Genomic DNA, 23,578 nt, shown 5'->3' on the forward strand with positions numbered 1-23,578 from the left:
GACGGGCAAAGGATGAGAACAGATATTTCACCAAAGAAGATATGTGAATGGCCAATAAGCACATTAAAAGATGCTCAATGTCATTAGGGAAATGCAAATCAAAACCACAATGAGTTATCACTTCACTATCATTAGGATGTCTATGATAACAAATAAACAAAACACCAAAAAAGGAAAACAGCAAGTGTTAGTGAGGATGTGGAGAAAATGGAACCCTCATCTATTGCTGGCAGAATTGTAAAATGGTATAGCCACTGTGGACCAATAAGCATCATCATGATCAATGGAGAAACGATTGAAGTTGTCAAGGATTTCATTTTACTTGGGTCCACAATCAATGCCCATGGCAGCAGCAGTCAAAATATCAAGTAACATATTTGCAATAGGCAAATCAGCTGCAAAAGACCTCTTTAAAGTATAAAAAAGCAAAGATAAAGGTGTGCCTGACCCAAGCCATGGTATTTTCATTCGCCTCACATACCTGCAAAAGCTTGACAATGAATAAAGAAGACCAAAGAAGAACTGATATATTTGAATGACAGTGTTGGTAAAGAATGCTGAATATACCATGGTCTGCCAGAAGAATAAGCAAATCTGTCTTAAAGCAAGTACAGCCAGAATGCTCCTTAGAAGCAAGGATGGTGAGACTTTGTCTCATGTACTTTGGACATATTATCAGGAGGGACCTGTTCCTGGAGAAGGACATCATGCTTGGAAAAGCAGAGAGTCAGTGAAAATTAGGAAGACCGTCAACGCAATGGATTGACACAGCGGATGAAACAATGAACTCAAGCACAGCAACTATCATGAAGATGGTGCAGGACCAGGCAATGTTTTGTTCTCTTGTACACAGAGCTTCTATAAATGTGAGTATCATTCAACCATTAAAATAAATGAAGTTCTGATACATGCTACAACATAGACGAACCTTGAAAACATCATGCTAAGTGAAATATGTCAGTCATGAAAGTGTAAACAGCAATAATGACAACAGGCTTCCTGTCTACCTCAGAGAATTGTTGTCTCAAAGGAATCAACACAGATTTGTAAGAGCTTTGAAAACTACAAACTGCCATAAAACTATTAAAACTATCATTGATGCTTAACTTTTTTCTCTGTGAGAAATGAGCATTAAAGCCCTTACCGTTGGCTCACAACTATGCCCCACCTCTCCTCTGCTCACATCTATATTTCTTCAACGTTCAAAACCGACTTAAAGAGAAACAGTCTGCCATCATGGTATCAGCCCTCGATATCAGCCTACTACCATTGCTGTGAGCACTCACCATGTACCAGGACCTGTGCTAAGCATGTGACCCATCTGATTTCATTTAATCCTCTCAATTACCCTGGGAAGTAAGTACTTTTTAATGTCCACATTACAAAAATAATTTTTAAAAAACCCAAACTTAGCAAGGTTAAATAAAGAAACCTTCTCAAGCTTACACAGCAAGTGAGTTGTGGAGGTGGGTTTTAACACCAGTTGGTAGCTGACTTCCAAGCTTTGATGATGATGATGATGATGATGATGATGATGATGATGATGATAAAATGGTAACAATGAGCATAACACATATATACCTACAGCTCTTCCTATGTGCCAGGTACCCTATGAACACGCTTACATCCTAACAAATCAATGAGAAAAGGTACCATTGTTATTTGCATTTTGCAAATGAGGAAACGAGAGTCCAGAGAAGTAACTTGCCCAAAGTCATACATCTAGGAATGGAAGAGATGGATTTGAACACGTAGTCTGGAATTGGGCCCTGCTCAAGTATCTGCTATATTAATTTATAAAGCACAGCCTCTCACTTCTCTGTTATTTCTTCCTAATTGTAAGTTATTTTACATTGAAAAGATTTATTTTTTAAGAAATAAGTAGCCAAGTAACTTTTCTAATTTCCTTGTCAAATCTTGTGTTTTTTTCCACAGACAAGTTTTTGTCACTTTAAAAATATTTTCTCCTAAGACACTAGAGATAGCAGATAAAAACAGAATGTAAAATTTCCATAGTTACATTAGTCAAACATAAGCATTTATAACATTATAGTGAGTTTCTAATTTTTTGTTTGTATACATTTTTTTTTTTTTTTTTGAGCTCTGGTAGTGTAGTGCGTACGGCACTTGACTGCTAACCAGAGGGCTGGTGGTTCAAACCCACCAGCCACTCCTTGGAAGGAAGATGGGGCAGTCTACTTCCGTAGTGATACTGCCTCAGAAACCCAAGGAGGGGTCGCTATGAGTAGGGTCCGACTCAATGGCACATAACAACAACAACAACAACAACATACATTTTTTAATGTAATATTACTATGCAAGTTGTTTTACCTTTCTCACTTAACATTATGTCATTGAATTTTTTTTTTTTTATATATACTCTTCAAGCAGATCATTTTAATGGAGTCAAAATAGTCCACTGGTTGACAGTCTAAATACCACTTCAGTGTAAGCCTTTGTGCCTCAAGATTTTTTTATATTTTGAAAGCTTTCCTTAGGTTAGATTTCTGCAAGAATTATGGGGGCAAGGGAATAAACGTTTTAAGATTCTAAAGATACACTAGATACTTTCTAAAAGGGTCATATCAAATTAGCTGTTCATCAGCAGTATATGTAAGTGCATCACTTCACTATATATTATCAGCACTGAGTACATTATGTTTAAACATCTTTGATAATTTGTTCTATCAAAGGAATATATACACCTATTAATCTGAATTTTATTTTTTAAATTATTAGTGAAGTTAAACTTCTTTCCAAACATTCATGGACTAAGTACATTTTCTTCTTAAGAAATTAAGATTTTTTTCTTAATTTATATTAAACTCATCTTTCTCAAAAATGAAAGCAGTATTATCGATAATCTTCAATATGAAGATAATACAGCACACACAAACTGATAAACTAAAGCATGCTAGCTCCTTTTCCTGAACCCCAACTTTGTACACTGCTTGAAAAAGAGAAAGATGTTGCTGGATCTGAAAAAGTAAAAGTAAACACGTGGAAATCCCTGGGGCGACAGAAGTCGGCTGGGTCCCAGTACGGTGAGAACAGCAGCCTAGGGTGGAAAAGTGCTAAGAGTCAAGGTCCACAGATGGACTGACAAAAGCTCATCGGCTGTGCCCTTTTTCCTTCCACACACTACCCTATTCACTATTTGCTCTAACCACTGAAAGACTAAATACAGCAGCACCAGCCCAGTGTGTACCAGAGACCACACAGCACAGGCCCAGGGCCAGGTGGACTGGCTGGCCCCTGCATGTTCCTTTTCTTGCCTCTCCATATGCTGAAGGTTAGCTGAATGTTCAGGAAGATAGGCCCCAGAAAAGATCAGTACCTAGCAGAAGTAAGGGAAGTTCCCCAAGGCACTAATCCACTTGGTGGAGGTGGGAGGTGGCAGTGGCAAAATGTATCCCAGGGTGTATGTAACAGCCTGTATTATTAACAAAGTTTCCATGTCATGAGAGAGGGTCCCCTAATGCCCAAAATCACCCAGAAGGGCACAAGTAAGGGCATGGGCATTAGCCCTCATGCCACATACACCATCTTGTCAAGGGCCTTCCCCTTCTTCATGGATCGTTCACTTTACCAAGCATGATCTCCTTCTCCAGGGAATGGGTCTTCCTGACAACAGGACCAAATTAGGTGAGATGAAGCCTGGACCTCAACGAGATGGACTGACACAGTGGCTGCAATGATGGGCTCAGGTATAGCAAGGGCCGTGAGGCTGGCACAGGACCAGGAAGTGTTTCGGTCTGCTGTGCACAGGGTTGCTAAGAGTCAGAGATGACTCAACGGCACCTAACAACAAGAAGAAGCCATGTACAGACTCCAGATGACTAGAAGCCAACAAGATACAAATTAAGGCATCTGAAAAGTGTAACCATAATAAAAAAATTGAACATCCTATATGAAACAGAATTAAAAGGGTCATGTGGAAATAAATTTTTCCTTGTTTTCATAATGCATACCCTCAGAAAGGTACGAGTCGATGAGAGCACGTGGGTGGCCAGCATATACAGAGAAGAAAAATCAATGTGAGGAGGGAGACTGGGATTGTGTTCAAGAAAGAAAAGAAGAGGGTGATTCTGCAGAGGATATTAGGAAGCAGCAGTTGGTGAGGTAAGAGTGGTATTCTGGAAGTCAAGGAGGGAGCAATCAACAGCATCATATATTGCGCAAAGGCTGAGTAGCCTGAGGACCAACAGCTGTGCAGTACACTCGTGAAGATAAAGCCTAACTGGCATGGGTTCTAAAGCGGACAGCAGGAGACGAAGTGAAGACAATGCATTAAGATGCCTCTCCTGGGGAGGGCACTATGAAGAGCAGAAGAGAAATAGGCTAGTAACCAGGGAGCAATGTGGGGTCAAGGGAAGTGACATTTTTTTGTTTTGTGGTTAAATTATTTATACCCAGTTTGAAAACACCGATAACTTTTAAAAATGAAAGCAAAAGCTAAATATTCTCAGTAATCTTTTCCGATTTGTAACGTAATACAAGTTATATGGGTAAATTTTTATCAATGGTAATTATATGGGAAGGACCACTTGACTTTTTTAATCTGAAAACTAATCCCAATAGTTAACTCCAAAGAGTCTGTACCTTTAGTCTCCTTGAGATTCTAGATGCCCTTAAGGATCACATGAGAGTTTTGAACTCTTTTACCAGAATATGTACAGAGCAATATAAACAAAATTTCTCATATTTCATCTGTCACAATCTCCTGTTCATAAACCTAGACCCTACTTAGAAACCCTCATTTGTCCATAATAGCTGGGATTCTAGTCATATCTCTCAATACCAAAACCAAACTCACCACCATTGAGTTGGATCCGACTCAAAGCGACCCCTCCTTGGATTTCCAAGGCTGTATCACTATGGAAGTAGACTGCCCAACCTTCCTTCCAAGGAGTGGCTGGTGGGTTCGAACCTTGAACCGCCAGCCTTCTGATAAGCAGTCAAATGCCTTAGGCACTATCAGAGCTCCCAATCAGCATATCATTAATCAAGTATCTCTCTTCGAAAAGTCTTATTTTCTGTCAATTCCCTCTCTTCCCCTTACTATCTCTTCTGTCACTTCCAGATGTCCATCCCTTTGGTGTTGTTTGCTAAAGGCAAGACTTAGTACAATTAGTCGAAGTCTCCCTGGCCTTCCCTCCTGTCCCTGTGCGTCACCTCTGCAAGCATTGCTACCAATGAGGTATGTTAGGTTCACTCTCCACTTTCACAAATACCACTGTTCTCAAGGCCACTGCAATGGTTGCTTTCTCCCTGAAATGGAAAATGGTAGTTGGAAATAGAACAAAGCAACATTTAAATACAGAAACAAACTCTTCCCAGGGTACTCACCTGGCTTCTGTTAACTATCTTCCAGTTTCAGTTCTGGGAGTAATAAATGAATGGCTGTGACTGTCACAACCTGTCCCTACTATGGATGGTGGCCTCCAGCACCCTATTCACTAGCCAGAAGTCGTTCTTTCCCCATGTGTAGAAGTTTCAAATATCAAATCTCTCAATCTTCTCCTTTATGAAGCATGGCTTTTGTGACATGATTAAAAATACTTCTTCCATGCCCAAGATGATAAAAATATTAATCAGTACTTCTACGGTTTGACTTTTTCAATATGATGATAATGGTGGTGGTTGTTGTTGTTATGTGCCATCAAGTCAGATCCAACCCATAGCGACCCTTCCCTGGGTTTCTGAGGCAGTATCACTACAGAAGTAGATTGCCCAACCTTCCTTCCAAGGAGTGGCTGATGGGTTTGAACTGCCAGCCTTCTGATTAGCAGTCAAGTGCCTTAGGCACTATGCTACCAGATAATGGTAGCTATTTTCAAATAGCACTTATATGTGCCAAGCACTGTTCCAAGCCCTTTATATATATATTAACTCATTTAACTCTCACAACAACAATCTTGTGAGGCAAGTTCTAATATCATTTCCATTTTAGGAAACTGACGTACAAAATGGTTAAGTCATTTGTCTTAGCTCATACAGCTAGTAATTGAGAGAGATGGGATGCAAGCCCAGGCTGCCCAACTCTAGAATTTATGTTCTATCCAACAGCATATTCCTGCCTCTCAAGGCCTTTCAATTTAAATACTTTATCCATCTGAATTTCTTTTGGTTTAAGGTGTGAAGTAGAGCTTTAGCTTTTGGTTCCAAATGGTTGCCAACAATTTGAATACATATTGAATATTCTATTTTTCTTTGAGAAGTGGATGGCCTTTTCCTTCTTCCTAGTCTGTCTCAGACTTCAGACTGTAAGCTGCATTGAAACCTGTGCATAATGTGTAACCCTGCCAACACTTGAAATACCAGTGGCACAGCCTCAAGCCTCACAGCAACACACAAGCCACAATAGTATGACAAATTGACAGAGAAGTTTGTCTCACTTAGCTGTTTGAAACCTCTGCACTTAAGTTGGATCCCTGGCGCTGCTCTGCTCTGTTGTCCCCCCGGCTTCTCTTTCCCCTACTTTTCCTGGCTGGTGGAGTGGGGCCTGGGTCCTTCCCCTTACCTGGATCCCTGGCTGCTGCTCTGCTCTGTCCAGCATAATGTGGTCATAAAAATACCTTTTTCTTCTACTGCTTCAAAGTTCAGGAAATTTGATAAGGATTTCTATTCCTAATTTTCTATGAGATAAAAAATATTTAGCACTGATTTATTCCCTTTGGAATTCATTGGTGTATCATATAATAATCTAAATATAGTTTTAAAGTCTGAATGGTTAAAGGGGTTTTATTTAAATCAGTATAAACAGCTCCAGAGTTCCTCATACAGAATGCAAACCAATGTCACACTACTGATTCCAGAAAATGGAATAAATCCTTTGCCCACAGCTCTGTGATATGGAACTTTTGTTTAATTCTCTATCCTAAATCTATTTCTCACCTCGATCAGAGATCATGCTTGGGAAATGCTACAAGCAGAAGATAACCACGGGGAACCAAGAGTGTCCCCTGAAGAGAGCTGAAGGCCTCTTACTGAGAGGAAGACCAATTCCAATGCAAATGCTGAAGAAGCTCCACAAAGAGAAAAGTATAACCATCTTCTCCCTCAACACTGATCTTGAAGTCCTTGGCTAAGTCTCACCAAAACAAGGCATTGGGCCTTTGAATTCAGGAGGTCCTCATGGCATGAAGGAACAGGATTTCCTCAAGTCCAGTTACAAAAACTTCCAGGAGGGCTCCTAGCCAGGAATAAAGCAATTTCCCCTCTCCTGCTTGGCTAACTCCCTGCTCCACTTGGAGCTCTCTAAAGTACTTGCTCTGCTTCCTGGTCTCATAACACTAACCCTTGGTTTACCCAAAGCTTAGGTTATCACAGAGAGGTAAGCAGTTTAGAACTTTCTTTCTTACTCCTTGGGAAAATATTTTAAATTCTTGGAATGTGAAAAGTGCATATATGGTGTTAGGTCAAAGAGGCCACACTTCAAGTCTTGGCTTTACTAATTGTTAGCTATGAGTTGTTGTTGTTGAGTCATAGTGACCCCTCCTTGGGTTTCCGAGGCAGTATTACTACAGAAGTAGATTGCCCAACCTTCCTTCTGAGGAGTGGCTGGTGGGTTTGAACCACCAGCCTTCCAGTTAGCAGTCAAGTGCCTTAGGCACTATGCTACGAGAGCTCCTGTTAGCTATGAGACATCATCCTAATTAATTAGTTCATTTGGCTGAGCCTCAGATCCCTTAACAGTAAAATGGACATAAAAGCTATTTTATAGAACTACAATTTATTTAAAACATATTATATCTCTTCCTTCCTTTCTTTTTGGTAACACCTAGTTGTCACTTGTCCTGGAAGTTCAATTTGATTGGCAACCGGTCCTACTGCTCATCAACATCAGTTCTCCCTTCCACCCCTAAACACAACATCAACCACACAAATCTGCACAAAGAACAACATTGATTTAAAAGAACATGTATTTATATTTCCATTTAAATGAAGTTAAGAAAAAGCAAAACTAATCTGTGGTGACAGAAATTACAAAGTGGTTTCTGGTGAAGAAGGATGGGAAAGGGGCACAAGAGAACTTTCTCCTGTGCTGAAAATGTTCAATATCTCATTTTGGGTGGTGGTGGTGGTTACACAAGAAGACATAATAATCAAAACTCTTAAGGCCTAATCATTTTAATACATGTAAATTAAACCTTAAAAAAAAAAAAAAAAAAACCTTAGATTTAGTTCATGAGCACAATAACATGGAGAAATGTGTTTTTTTTTTTTTTTTAACATAATCTTCCCACAGACTTACAAGCATGACATGAAAAGAAAACTGAGGCATACCTAAGTTTGATTCCTATCTTCAGTTCCTACTAGCTGTATGACTAGTCAACTTATGTAACCTTTCTGGGCCTTATATTCAACAACTGTAAAATGAGGAATATTTAGTATCTACCTCAAAAATTGTATGCACTATAAAAGATAATCCACGTTAAGTGCCAGAAACATGGCAAGCACTCAATATGTGCTAATTCCCTTCCTTTCCTCTTCCACACATAAACAGAAATAGGGTGTCAATAATGCAGTATTTTCTACTCCTCACTTATTGAATATGTCATCTGATATTTCACATTTACAACCATATTAAAAATCTAATACCTGACGATTTTGTGCATTAACAATGTAACAAATGCTGAGACATGAGATGAAAGTAATGCTGCCTGTGATGGTCAAGGTCATGTGTCAACTCAGCTAGGCCACGATTTCAGAGGTTTGGCAGTTAGGTAATAATGTATTCTGGCAGTTATGTAATGATGTAGCCAATTTCTATTTTGTGATCTGATGTGGATCCTCTATTTTTGTATAACGCTGATTTATACATAATGACCTAGTCTTTGGAACCTAACCACATTGGAAGTGAGGAATGGGTGTAGATGTAATAAAGCATGATGACAGGCAGAAGTACGCCATGAGGCTAAAAATGACTATGCCCATAACTAACCATCCAGACTTTCTTTCAGTGATGATTTAATCACTATGAAGTGATTCTACCCACACCTGCCAGAGACTAGACACTGCCATCAGAATCTCTGACAGTTCTAAAAAGAGCTACTGACAGGACTCAGCACAAGGATAACTCCTCTTGGTACCACTCACAAATTACCTAACTGTGCCTATTTCTACATATGAATACCTGAAAGTTCTTTCTTAAGTTGCTAAAGATGATAATTTGACCTGAGCAAGTCACTACTTATCTAGTGGTTATGTTCTCAGTAATATTTGCCCAACCCAAAAATGAAAATTTAGCTAATAGTTCTAATATCTGCCATTATACTCCATGGTCCTTTGTTTAAAAACAGTATTTCACATAGCAGCAACTATTCTTGGAGCTCCTGTGATTGGCAGCGGCACTGGAGGATGAAAGTCAAAAATAAAAAATGCTGCATCCAATTGTTTGTACAAATAATATATTTTCATAGAAACTAATTTCAAACTCATGGAAATATCTTTGGACGAAACACTACTGAACAAAAGGACACGTGTTTCACATTTCACAACTGAGAAGGAAAGGAAGAATTTTTGGGGAAAAAAAGATTAAATTATTAACTGGCCATGAATTTAAACTGAATTGTAAAAATTTTCTTTAGGAAACAACTAAATTTTCACTGACGTTTGTTCAGTACTATGCTTAAACAGGTAAGAACTATAAAAATCTTAAATTTTGGTATGGGTAAAAATTTCCTATTACGAGATAGCTGGAAGGGGTGAGAAACTGTAAATATGACCATTAAAATGTGCTTGAAAATGCATTAACGATTAAAGTTAAAATACCTCATTTCTTGCTGGGAAAAATATCTTTTTAAGTCTTTCTTTTTTTCATTTCTAAAAAATTGCTCAAAAATACATCTCCATGCATTGAGAATTAAGCTTGGATAAACTGAAAAAAAAAAAAAGTTATCCTATGTTAGTCTACATATTTGTTGAGCTTTGCTTCCTTTACAGTTTGCTAAAAACTTAAAAGCAATATATTTTTACTTCAAAATTACTTGAATCCACCAAGGACTGAGTATTATTTAGAATAAAAATCATTATTTGCATCCTTTATTCTTTCTTAGGGAAGCATCCTGACAGTTTACTAAACAAGTGTTAATTAACATTGCAGGGAAACTTGACTTAGTATGTATGTAACAAGCTAAATCAACAACCTAAAGTTTTATCTCTAGAATCCACTAACTACACTTTTTTTTTATTTTTGCTAGAGACAACTCCATTGGTATCTACCCATGACTACCAATATTTCCCTTCCAATGTCTATTCTCTCCCCCACATATTCACAGATACTCAAGTACAGCAGTATTACCTAAACATTTTCATGAATGAGACTCCTAAGCCAAGGGTGGTGGAGAATGGTAAGAACAAAGGAAAATCCTCAATAAAATTCTCCAATACATTTTCACTCCTATTGTAACTGCAGGAGAGTAGAATGATCAAGGCTGAAATCTAATCTAAATCATCATCTTCAGTAACCCACCTGTTTCATTTTGTCTTCTCTTTCTTTTGGAATACAAGCCTCTCAAGTATGAGTTAGGAAGATCTGGCATAACTGATGCATCTATCTAAGTTAAGTAGAATCAGCAATGTCTTGATAACTTTCTCTTTATTGTGTAAAAGTAACAGCTTTTCAAAATATTCTTTGAAGTTACTTTGTTTGATATTGGTAGTTTCCTTAAAAGGGGGGGGGGGTAGATTTTTTAAAAGTCCTTAAAATGTAATAATTGGATGTTTTGGGTACTAAAAAGAGACTTGAATCATATTTAAATAATAAAAGTTAATAATCTTGAGAGACATCTGACCACCTTGCTTCAGGAATCATAAAAGAGGAAAGAGTTTAAATTTGGGGAAAGGCAGAGAACAGGGGGCTAAGATGAAAAGCACCTTCTTTGTTTCTTTCTCCCTTCTTTCCTTCTCCTCTTACTTTTCCTCTGTTCATGTTAATGTTCTATCTTCCTCTCAGGAGAAGTACTGGTCTGGTCTGTAAACATGCATCCTAGAGAGAGATACAACTTATAATAGTACAAATCTATCTCACAGGGCTGTGGTGGTAACTAAATCAGTAAACCAATGTAAAGTGCTCCGAATACTGTTCAGGACACAGTAAGAGTTAGTATTACATTACTGTGGTCCTCTCTGGCTTGCTCCATGTGACCTGGGAAGCAGGGGAGAATAACTGAAAGATGAATTAGAAAAACCCTCCTTTGCTACTTATGTACCATAACTCACACAAGTCCATCTATTATAGGAGGAGGGGGTTGGAAATCTAGACCTAGCCCTTTAGGTTCCTTATATAAAACAAGTCCCAGAGTAATAGAGCATAAAAGAGATGATCAGGAGTTTCTCAGGATTCAAAAAGCCAACCAGTCAAACTAACTATTGTTACTAATCCTTAGAAGATCTGAAGAATTACTACAGGTTAAAATAGATTCAGAGGGGAAATCCCATTCATATCAGGAAAAAAAAGCAGATCAGTTAGAAATTGGAAACTGGAGGCACACAACAGAAGATTAATGGGATCAGACTGACCAAGGAAGCCACTTTTAAGACAATTCAGGAAAAGACTACACAGTCAGCAACCACATTAATATCAGTTGGGGGGGGGTGCACAGACTCACAGCTTGGAGATCAGCCCATCTAGTCTCATCAGGAAGGAGGGCAGCTTCACACTCGTTCCTGATTTGGTGTGTGAGCTTATGCAGCATGGTCCTAGAGGACACCTCTAAAGAATGCTGGAACTGAACCAGTAGCAATGTCTAAATTATGAGGGTTGGATTTGAGAGTTTCATGCATTTTTGTTTTTAATGTGAAAGAAAGCATAACAGAATTTATATTAAGTGTAATCTGAAATATATTGCCAATATAAATTATTTACAATCTCACTGTTCCTAAAAAGAAACAGGTTTCAGAAAACTTTCTCAGTAAAGGAAAACCAAAAAACCAAACTCACTGCTGTTGACTCGGATCTGACTCATAGCGACCTCTCCTTGGGTTTCCAGGGCAGTATCTCTACGGAAGTAGATTACTCAATCTTCCTTCTGAAGAGTGACTGGTGAGTTTGAACCACTGTGTGTATGTTTATATGTATATAAAATTTATTTGTTTTATGTGTATATGTGTTTAGTTATATACACATAACTAAAAACCAAACTCACTGCCATCGAGTCGATTTGACTCATAGTGATCTCTCCTTGGGTTTTCAAGGCAGTATCTCTATGGAAGTAGATTATCCAATCTTCCTTCCTAGGAGTGACTGGTGGACTTGCACCGCCAGCCTTCTGGTTAGCAGTCAAATGCCTTAAGCACTATGCCACCAGAGCTCCTCTAGTAGGGTATTCTTAAAAATTATGGTTGATACACCAAGAGATAAATATCTTGTGATCTTCTGCCCCAACCTCCAAGGTAGTGCCTAAGGCACTTGACTGCTAACCAGAAGGCTGGCGGTTCAAACTCACCAGCCACTCCTCGGAAGGAAGATGGGGCAATCTATTTCCATAGTGATACTGCCTCGGAAACCCAAGGAGGGGTTGCTATGAGTTGGGTCCGACTCGATGGCACATAACAATAAACAACATCCTGAGCCTCATCAGTAACTGTTGTCAAGGGTCTAAGTGCAAAAGAGAAAGACCTGCCTCAATGGAGAAGTTAACCTCTCTGAATAGGACAAATACAGGACTGTACAAATAGACTAGCTAGGCCTCCTATCGCTCTGATATATAAGAAGTCTGTTATGCCTTCATCCACATTTTAGTTGATCTTTACACTGTAAATTCAAGTCCTTTCTTTCTGTAATGGGTGTTCAATGGACCAAAGTGAAAAACTAACAGAGTTGCTATGAATCAGAATCAATTCGATGGCAGTGGGTTTAAAGGGAGGGGGACGCTAAAACTTGAAGGGGTCAACATAGCTTTTTCAAGTGAATATATGATTCTACTTGAAGCCAAAGATCTTTCAAGTGAATTGCCCAGAACCTGAGGCTTAATTTTAAAAAAACCAAACCAAACTCACTGCCGTCAAGTTGGATCCAACTTGACAGTGACCCCTCCTTGGGTTTCCAAGGTGGTATCCCTATGGAAGTAGATTGTCCATTCTTCCTTCCAAGGAGTGGCTGCTGAGTTTGAACCATGAGCCTTCTGGTTAGCAGTCAAATGCCTTAGGCTAATTATAAATCCGGGCTCGTAAGACCATGCATAAAGATCAAGGGTTGGGTCTATAGGATAGACTGAGATAAGGAAATAGAAGGCTTCATCAAAGTGTCAGGTATAAGATCAACAAATAAAAATTAAGAGGATTCCTCTATACTAACAAAGATAACTCTGAAAAGAAAATCAGGAAAACAATATCATTTTTATTTGTTGTTGTTGTTGTCATGTGCCGTCGAGTCGGACCCGACTCATAGCGACCCCTCCGTGGGTTTCCGAGGCAGTATCACTACACAAGTAGATTGCCCCATCTTCCTTCTGAGGAGTGGCTGGCGGATTTGAACCGCCAGCCCTCTGGTTAGCAGTCCAGTGCCTTAGGCACTATGCTACCAGAGCTCCTATCATTTAGTTTTCTCTGTATAGATCTTTTATGTCTCTGGTTAGATTTACTCCTAAGTATTTCATCTTTTAGGTGGCTAATCATTTTTATTAGCCACCTAAAAGATGAAATACTTAGGAATAAATCTAACCAGAGACATAAAAGATCTATACAGAGAAAACTACAAAATACTATTATAAGAAACCAAAAGAAACATACATAAATGGAAGAACATGCCATGCTCATGGACAGGAAGACTTAACACTGAAAATGACAATACTACCCAACCAATCTACAGAATACAATGCAATTTCAACCCGGGTTCCACCATCATTCTTTAAAGAGATGGAAAAACTGTTTACCAACTTTATATGGAAAAGAAGGAGACCTTAGATAAATAAAACACTATGAAAGAAGAAGAACATAGTAGGTGGCCCCATACTCCTTGATTCCAAAACCTACTACACTGCCACAGTAGTCAAAATAGCCTGGTTTTGGTACAATGACAGATATATAGCCCAATAGAACAGAATTGTGAACCCAGACACAAATCCATCCATCCATAGTCAGGTGATCTTTGACAAAGGGCCAAAACCCACTAAAAAGGGAAGAGATAGTCTCTTTAACAAATGGGGCTGGCAAAACTAGATACCCATTTGCAGAAAAATGAAACAGCATCCTATCACATCACACAGGACATACAAAAACTAACTCAGAATGGATCAAAGACCTAAATATAAAACCTCAAACCATAAAGATCATCAAAGAAAAAACAGGGGTAAACTCAGAGGCCCTAATACATAGCATAAATGCATTATCAAATATAACTAAAAGTGCACAAACAGCAGAAGACAAACAAGATGACTGGGACCTTCTAAAAATTAAATTTATGTTTAATTTATGCATCAAAAGAGTTTGTCAAAAAAGGTAAAAAGTGAACCCAAAGACTGGGAAAAAAATTTTGGCAATGATATACTGGATGAGGGAATAAACTCTGAAATTTATAGAAAACTTCAACATCTCAACAAAAAAAGAGACAAACAATCCAATTAAAAAATGGGCAGAGGACATGAACAGACAGACACTTCACAAAAGAAGACATTTAGGTGACTAACAAACACATGAAGAAATGTTTGCAATGATTAATTATCAGAGAGACGAAAATTGAAACAACAATGGGATATCATCTCACCCCACCATTAATAGCAAAGTTCAAAAAAACAGACAACAACAAATGCTGATGAGGCTGTGGAGACCCTGGAACCCTCATACACTGCTGGTGGGATTGTAAAATGGTACAACCACTGTGAAAAGCGGTATGGTACTTCCTTAAGAAGTTGGAAATAGAAATATTATGTGATCCAGCAATCCTACTTCTACGCATATATCCTAGAGAAATAAGAGCTGTGACATGAACAGATATTTGCACATCCATGTTCATCACAGCATTATTCACAAGAGCAAAAAAATGGAAATAACCTAAGTGCTCATAAATGGATGAATGTTTAACCAAACTATGGCACATACACACAATGGAATACTACGTAATGTTAAAGAATAATGATGAATCTGCAAAACACATCATAATGTGGAAGATCCTAGAGGACATTATGCAGAATGAAATTAGTCAAACATAAAAGGGCAATTATTGTATGAAACCACTACTGTTAAAAATTAAGAAAAGGCTTACACACAGAAAGAATCATTCTTTGAAGGATACCAGAGGTGGGAGGGGAAAAGAGGGAAAATCACCAACTATAGGGTAGACACATATTAACTTGAGTGAAGGGAAAGGTAATATACAATAAGCAGCAGGTCAGCATACAATGTTCAAGGCAGTGGAAGACACAGAGAGGAGCAGGGGAGTTAAAGGCAACAAAGGTGAATGCTATTACACACGCAATCCTGCAATAACAATAATAATAATAATAATTTATGAGTGGATACATAGACAGACATTCAATCTGAACATGGGTGAGAAGGCAAATGGGACTATACCCACGAATATATATATATATATAGGTTTGACAGAAGCTACTTTTACCTATGTATTTATACGTGCTTCAAATATATCCATGAATACAGTAGAACATACAGGGAACACAGTTGTGTAAACATCTTATTTATAACCAAACACCTTGAGGGAAAGAGTCACTGAGGAGGAAGGCTTAGGACTACAGTCTCAGGCAACACTAAGGTCAGCTGGCATAACACAGTCCATAAAGACAACATCCTACATCCTACTTTGGTGAGTAGTGACTGGGGTTCTTAAAAGCCTGTGAGAAGCCATCTATGATCTCTCCCTGTCTGGAGTAAAGAAGAGTGAAGAAAAGCAAAGACACAAGAAAGGAATTAGTCCAAAGGACTAAGGGATCACATGACATCTGCCTCCGCAACTCTGAGACCAGAAGAATTAGAAGGTGCCCAGCCACCACTGTTGACTGCTCTGAAAGGGATCACAATAAGAGGTCCCAGATAGAGTGGGGGGAAATGTGGAACAAAACTCAACATCATTAAGAAAGACCACTCTTACTGGTCTGATGAAGACTGGTTGAACCCCAGAGACTATAGCCCTTAGACACCCTTACAGCTAGGAAGTGAATTTAACCCTTGTGACTCAACTCTCAGCCAAACAACAGACAGGCCCATAAAGTGAACAAAAATATCAGAAAGCTAATCACTCATCAGAACAATCAAGCATATGAGATCAAGAGGACAGCATTTGACCAGAGACACAGCTAGAACGGTGGGAGGGGAAGGACGAAGGGAAGGGGTAGGCACAAGGAGGAAGTGGGAGGAATCCTGTTATAGTGTGGGAATTGTAGCAAATGTCACAAAAAAGGATATGTATGGATTGTTGAATGGAAAACCAAATTTATTCTATAAACTTTCACCCAAATCACAATTAAAAAAATATATATATTCATGGTAACTTCGGGAACAGCTGGAGTACAGATACTAAGTCAGAGTAGTGAGTTATTACGATGTATTATACACTTTTGTGACAATTCCAAACTCATAATTTTAAACAGCATGTATTGATTACTACAAATATAGTGTTAAATTTACTAGCCCCTTGACTTTGTAACCCAGAAGCTATAGCATACCACTATCTTTGTGTACCATCTTCAACCAGTTAAGCCCTAAGGATCTTAAATATTTAATACTACTGGATGACAAACACTGTGGCTTCAAATCTCCCATATTTTCTGATAAAATACATTATCTCCTGTCATGTGTTAGAGTCAACCAGTTCAGAATCAGCCCACCAAGAAGAGGATTATTTCATTAAATGTTGCAAAGAAAACGTTAGTCTTCATTTCTATTGTTCAAACCTTCTGAAAGTATGCAATAAATGTTTGCTCAATGAATGAATGAATATAGAATTTAGTCTAACTATTGTAATTTACCAGGCAGCATTCACTCAGTTGTACATGGGGTCACTGTAAGTCCGAACCAACTCCATGACAACTAACAACAACACTGTAATTCACAGAATATACTGAGATACTCAAAGTAGTAAGTAACACAAACAGTATCCTATTTAGTTTTTGCAAGCTGACTGTATATATATGTTGTTGTTGTTGTTGTTGTTATGTGCTGTCGAGTCAGCCCCGACTCACAGAGACCCCTCCTTGGGTTTCCGAGACAGTATCACTACGGAAGTAGGATTGCCCAACCTTCCTTCTGAGGAGTGGCTGGTGGGCTTGAACCGCCAGCCTTCTGGTTAGCAGTCAAGTGCTTTAGCCACTTTGCTATCAGAGCTCCTATATACTATACACACACATACATATACATATGTATGTGTGTGTGTGTGTATATGACATTTTTATAATTATAAATTATAATTTATAATTGAGTCATATCAAAGACAAAATTTGTTGTTGTTGTTATGTGCCGTCGAGTCGGCCCCAACTCATAGCGACCCCTTCTTGGGTTTCCAAGACAGTATCACTACAGAAGTAGGATTGCCCAACCTTCCTTCCGAGGAGTGGCTGGTGGGTTTGAACCGCCAGCCTTCTGGTTAGCAGTCAAGTGCTTGAGCCACTATGCTACCAGAGCTCCTAAAGACAAAATTTAGATCATGAAAATCATATCTAACACAAAATACCAGATATAATTTAGATCATGAAAATCATATCTAACACAAAATACCAGATATAATTAATACACATCCAAGAATACAGAAAAACCACTGTATGTTTTACTGGCGTTTAACAAAATTTTCTGTGTACACTCAAGGAAATAATTTATATAATATAATCGAGTATTAATACCAAACACAAACTGAAATAGCAAAATATGTATATCCCACCTGAACATCTTTGTATTTGTCCCGTAAGTCCAAGAGCCGGTGGTATGCTTTAATGGCTTCTGAGAACTCCCCAACATCTGTGCTAGTGAGGATGTAGTTTTCCCAGATCTGCCAGTGTTCATAGTTACACTTGAGAGCTTCTTGTAAAGTTCTAAAAGCTTTTACTCTATTGAAGATAAAATTTTAAAGAGAGTAATAAGGAGCTGTTTTTAGTCAAATAAACCGGAGTTAAATGTATAAAATGATAATCTAGATTGCCTCAGCCCTTAATCATTCATGTTAAATAAGAAGAATTAGAGAACAAAAAACTCCAAACCATCTAAGGTTGTCTTAGCAAAATTCAGTGGCAGATCCTGTAGCATAGACGGCCGACAGAGAGACACTCATTCCTTCCCCTAATCTACTTACTGGTAACAGGATATTATTTTATCCTGTTATAGCATCATCCACAGTGTAAATCACTTTTTATCTTCTCAAAATATTTCTTATTCTTAAATTATCATTTACTCTCTTAGCAACTATCCATTAATTTTTCATTCAGGTTCAGTTCAGATAATACTTTCATATCAGTTTTGATTAAGTCTAAGAGATATAAAAAATGTGAAGTTCAGGGTTGGCTGTTTGTACAGTGTTTGGTTCACTAGTTTCTTGGGTTTAAAGATATGTCATCGAATTACAAGAATTTTGGACTGTTCTAAACTCAAAACTGGGCCACAGAGTTTGGCAAATATTAGAATACGTATAGGAACAAGACAAATCAGTATTTCAGATCAAGACTTTAAAGAAAATTGGTACAAAATAGTCACAGTAACAGTGAATGATATGGTAGGAGAGTATGAAGGTGAGAGGAATTATTTTATTTCTAACCTCTTGGAGGCATTTTCTTGTTAGACTAAAAACATCATTTCACATTTCAAAAGCCTCATTCCTAATCTTAAACAAATCAAAAAATTTCACTTTCTTAAATTGAGAGTTTTACAAAATAAAGGCCAAGTACAGATGCTCTTCTCTTACATAACAATGTATTATCGATAACAATGTATTATCGCTGTGTCCCAATATAACCTGCAGCTTCTAAAAATACTGTTCTCTCACCTACCTATCCTCCCCACATGCAATGTTGCAATCCCATAGCTCTTGTTCTCAACAATGAGCAGCTGTTAAGGTATTCATTGAGGATAAACACACAAATAAAAATAAGTACAGAGAAAAATTAAGCTTTTATTCTATCAAATCATTGGATACTTGCTTTTAATTAAAAGAAAAAAAAAATTAAGAAATAAAGTCATTTTGAAATTAAAACTAAACCACAACAAAAGCAAAGGATTCTGTTTTCAAATCAACCATATTTGTGGTTATTTAATTACATAAATACTCAAGATTATAAGAAATAAACTACTAAGGCTGTATATCAAATGCAGGAGTGGCAGTGGAGAATAAGTCCTAATTTAGGAGCTCTGGTAGCAGAGTGCCTAAGGCACTTGATTACTAACCAGAAGGCTGGCGGTTCAATCCCACCAGCGACTCCTGAGAAGGAAGGTTGGGCAATCTAGCTCCATAGTGATACTGCCTCGGAAACCCAAGGAGGGGTCCCTATGAGTCCGGTCTGATTCCACAGCACATAACAACAACAGAAGAACAATACAATATGGCAATAAAAATTTTTAAGGAGTAAAGGGTAAGACTAACTCAATAAGGTAAAAAAAAGAAAAAAAGTGTATTACTGAGACAAGCACTAGAAACAGAAAGTAATTAAAATCAAGAGCTGTTTCACAATACAACTAAGTATAAATCAAACCAAAACATACTGCCACTGAGTGGTTTCTGATTCATAGTGACCCCTATTTGGTTGCCAAGGCTGTAAATCTTTAGAGTAGACTGCCTTATCTGTTTTCTGCAGAGTGGCAGGTGGTTTGAACCACCAACCTTTGGTTAGTGCCAAATGTCTTAACCAGAGCTCCTTCTCAAATGAGTGTAATCAAGTATGAACAAATAAGTATAAAGGAAATTAAGAGAAGTATAAATACCACTTATTTTTTTCCTAGATGGAAAGGGCTGCATTATGTAAGTTGTTGTTGTTGTTGTTATGTGCCATTGAGTCGGCCCCGACTCATAGCGACCCCTCCTTGGGTTTCCGAGGCAGTATCACTACGGAAGTAGGATGCCCAACCTTCCTTCCGAGGAGTGGCTGGTGGGTTTGAACCGCCAGCCGTCTGGTTAGCAGGCAAGTGTCTTAGCCACTATGCTACCAGAGCTCCCGCATTATGTAAGAGGAAGTCTTATTATTAACATATTAAATACCAATTAACACTTGGTAAAACTATCCTTCATCTTTATAAAATTCATGTTGATAAATGACTACTTTAAATACAAAATATATTAAAATATTTGAAATTATTATTTCAGTAGTTAAAAATTTAAAACATCCAAAACATCTAACAATAGAAAGATAGAAATAAATTAGGAAACATTCAATAAATATATATATTTGGATAACAGATTAATATTACAATAATATTTCCAAGGAATGGTTATTTAATAATGTAGGAAAACACTAAAAAAAAAAAATTAGCTAAACACTAGTAAGTCAGTGTGGTAGTTAAGTTGTGTGTCAATTTGGCTGGGCCTGGTTTGGTGGCTGGGCAGCTGGATACAGTTATTCTCCATGATGAGACTGATAATCACCTCCATGGAGAAGCCTACTGGAGCAGCTGAGTAGCTACCTGAGGGATGTGGTTTGCTTCCAGTATATAAGAAGCGTATTTAAGAAAGGTCTTGGTGCTTTTTGGTACACCTGGACCCTGCACATAACCAAGTCTTCATTCAGCAGCTTGCCATGTTTCCTGCTGATCTTGGGACTGCCTCTGGATTTGAACTAGTGGCCTACCATGCTGTCTGGTAATCTTGGAACTGTGCCATTTTATTGGTCAACCTTGAGTTTGTCAGCCTCAGCAGCCAGTTGCTGTCTGAGTTAAAAGAAGCCTCTAGCTTCAGTGGGCCAGGAGCAAGAGGCAGAGCTGAAGCCCAAGGTCAAGGGGCATTCACCCAGCCTCTAGAGCTTGGTACTTTGAAGTTGGATTTCTAGCCTCCAAAACTGTAAGAGAATAAAGCCCTGTTTGTTCAGGCCATCCACTTTGGTATTTTCTGTTAGTGCAGCACTAGATAACCAAAAGAGTTAGCCTCTTAAATGGCAATGTGAATTCATTCTTTCATGCACAAAAAGCTGCCGGGTTCCAAAAGCAAGATTTCTGGGGCTAAGATAAAGATGAAGGAGTTGAGACTGGCTTCCCACTGGGGTCTGAGGTCAACTAAGCAAGGGGTCATCTGGAGTTGCTCCTGGAAGGAATGGTTCAAAGAGCTCCTTCTATGGAATGAGGTATGGAAGCAACTTTAAAGGCCAGGGAGGTTGACCCTCCCCTCCTTGTGAAAGGTGGCTGAACAAAAGCTACTGCAAACCAGCTGCTTAGAGTTATGCTTTTTAAAAGCTACGGTTTTAGGGAAAGCTAAAAGACACAGACAAAACTTTAACCATGGAAGAAAACTAAGCTGCCCACTGGCTCTATAACCAGGTCTACCAGATTACCAATATCACCCTAGGGCAAAGATCATTGGCAACCATGTTCTAGATACGCAATTAAAGTGGTCAATTAGGTGCAACCACAAAACCTCAAGATAAAAAGCATGATGTATGGCAGCAGTGGAGGGACTAGAGGTAAAACTGGTAGCCATGGGGTCAGCTGTGACCCATGAAGACCCCATGCATGCCAGAGTAGAACTGTGCTCCACAGGGTATTCAAAGACTTATTTTTTGGAAGCAGATCACCAGGCTTTTATTCCAAGGTACCTCAGGGTGGACTTGAGCCTCCAGTCTTTGGCTAGAAGCTGAGATAGGGAGATCAAGACAAATAAAACTTGGTCTACTAGCAATCAGTCTACAAATCAAAATTTCACATTCTGTGGGAAAAAAAAAATCTACCACGAGGAAGGACAGTCAACAAAATTAACCAAGAGAATATGTATTTAGTAATGATAAATTAATTTTAAAGAATAATCTACTTAGCCTTTAAATAAGTTTGTTTAACATACTGAAATAAATAAATAACATTTTTAAAAAACCATGAAATTGTGAAACAAAAACAGGTAGAAATGAAATAAGGGACAATCTTCTGGTAAGATGGCAGAACAGGGAGAAAGACTGCGCAGACCCTCTTCAACAAAGAAAAGGGGAACCAATTAACACAGACACAGAAGATAATCCTGGACCCCTGAGCCTTGAACGGAAGGATATAGAAGTGGACTAAACCCCAACTAGCAGAAGAATTTCCATGAAAATACCCAAAAAGGAGACATATGGAGCTGCAGTCTGGCAGCGATCCTGAGTAACCCTGACGGCACAGCACAGACAGCTTGGAGAGTGCCGAGTGGTGGTAGGACCTAAGAATTAACCTAAAAATCAGCCCTGCTAGCCAGGGACTGCATGGAGGACTGCTCTGGTGGCTGGAGAATAAAACACGAAGCACCAGCGAAAAGAAAGGCGGGCTGAGCTGTGGACTTTTGCCTGTCTGGAGGGCACTGACATTTTCAATGTTTACAAGCAGCTTAACCATTTTGGATATTTAAAGAGACAGTGCTCTCCAAGATTCCAGGGGCTTAAGAACAGGTTCTACTGGCCAGTAACCCCAATGAGACTAGAGACCTGGAAGACTAAAAAGGTGAAACATGCCCCTCATTACACTTATACCCCACACCCCTTGGTAAACAGAGGTGTGGCCATCATCCACTCCCACACACCTCCTGGGCCCACAGGAACTCCATCCCAGTCTGCGAGCTCAGACAGAACCTGGGTGGGCTGCCCTACCCTCCCCGGATTTTTTTCTCTCTCTTTTTTTTCTCTTTCTTTTTTCTGGTTTTTAGTTTGCTTGTTAATGTCTATTTTGAAACTACTATTATTCTTTATTCTTCCCCTCCCAGGTCCTAGTTTTCAGCTTTTTTTCTTTTCCCTGTTCATGGTTGCAATTTTTTTTTTCTTTTTTTTCTCATGGTTAACCATGTTCCTTGTTTTTCTTTTTGCATTTTTCCCATTTTTGTCTTCATTATTCTCCTCTACCTTTTTTCTCTTATTGCCCTATACCCAGATATTGCAGGTTTACTTGTTTTTTCTTCTTCTTTTACCCTTTTTTCTTTTTTTGGTTACTGTTCCTCTGTGATTACATGGTGTATTTTATGTCCATGTGCTTTTAGTTTTTTGATGGTTATTCAGTTGTAACTTTTGTCAAATTGAGTGGGAGACAGCAACAGTCCCCATAAGACACAACTACACCCACTCCTCCTGCAACTTCACTTACTGACCGAGAGCCACCACCTCCTTCTCCATCAACGTGCCAACAATAAAAAAGCACCAAGAAGAGTATGAATCACACTTGGCAGCTCTTCGCAAACAGTTAACAGAGATCTTAATACAACAACGCCACGATGTCTTAGGGACAAGAGACCATCACAGTCCACACAAAGAAGCAAGATAAAGTGGTAAAACAAGGGAACAGGATACAGATCCAGAACACATCACTGAGGAAGAAGCAGCATTGGAACTCTCTGATAAGGAATTCAAAAGAATTATCTTTAAGTATCTTCAAAGGATTGAGAGACCAAAGAAAACACAGAAAAAACCCTAGAAGAATTTTGGAAGAAAATACAAGAACAAAATGACAAATTTAATGAAAAATTAGAAATGATTCTAAATCTACA

At 38.5% G+C, this 23,578-nt stretch overlaps 1 protein-coding gene across 1 annotated transcript in view; it reads right to left on the reverse strand.

Moving 5' to 3' along the window:
• TTC27 (tetratricopeptide repeat domain 27) overlaps nt 1–23,578 on the reverse strand; it is a 393,959-nt gene that overhangs the window by 45,840 nt on the left and 324,541 nt on the right. Inside the window, exon 16 of the mRNA XM_007938793.2 lies at nt 17,834–17,999. Within this exon, the coding sequence (XP_007936984.1) occupies nt 17,834–17,999 (166 nt within the window). The remainder of the gene's footprint in view (nt 1–17,833; nt 18,000–23,578) is intronic.

Source organism: Orycteropus afer, unplaced genomic scaffold (assembly GCF_000298275.1).
Source record: "Orycteropus afer afer isolate SDZICR_OR568_19922 unplaced genomic scaffold, OryAfe1.0 scaffold00054, whole genome shotgun sequence".
Lineage (NCBI taxonomy): Eukaryota > Metazoa > Chordata > Mammalia > Tubulidentata > Orycteropodidae > Orycteropus > Orycteropus afer.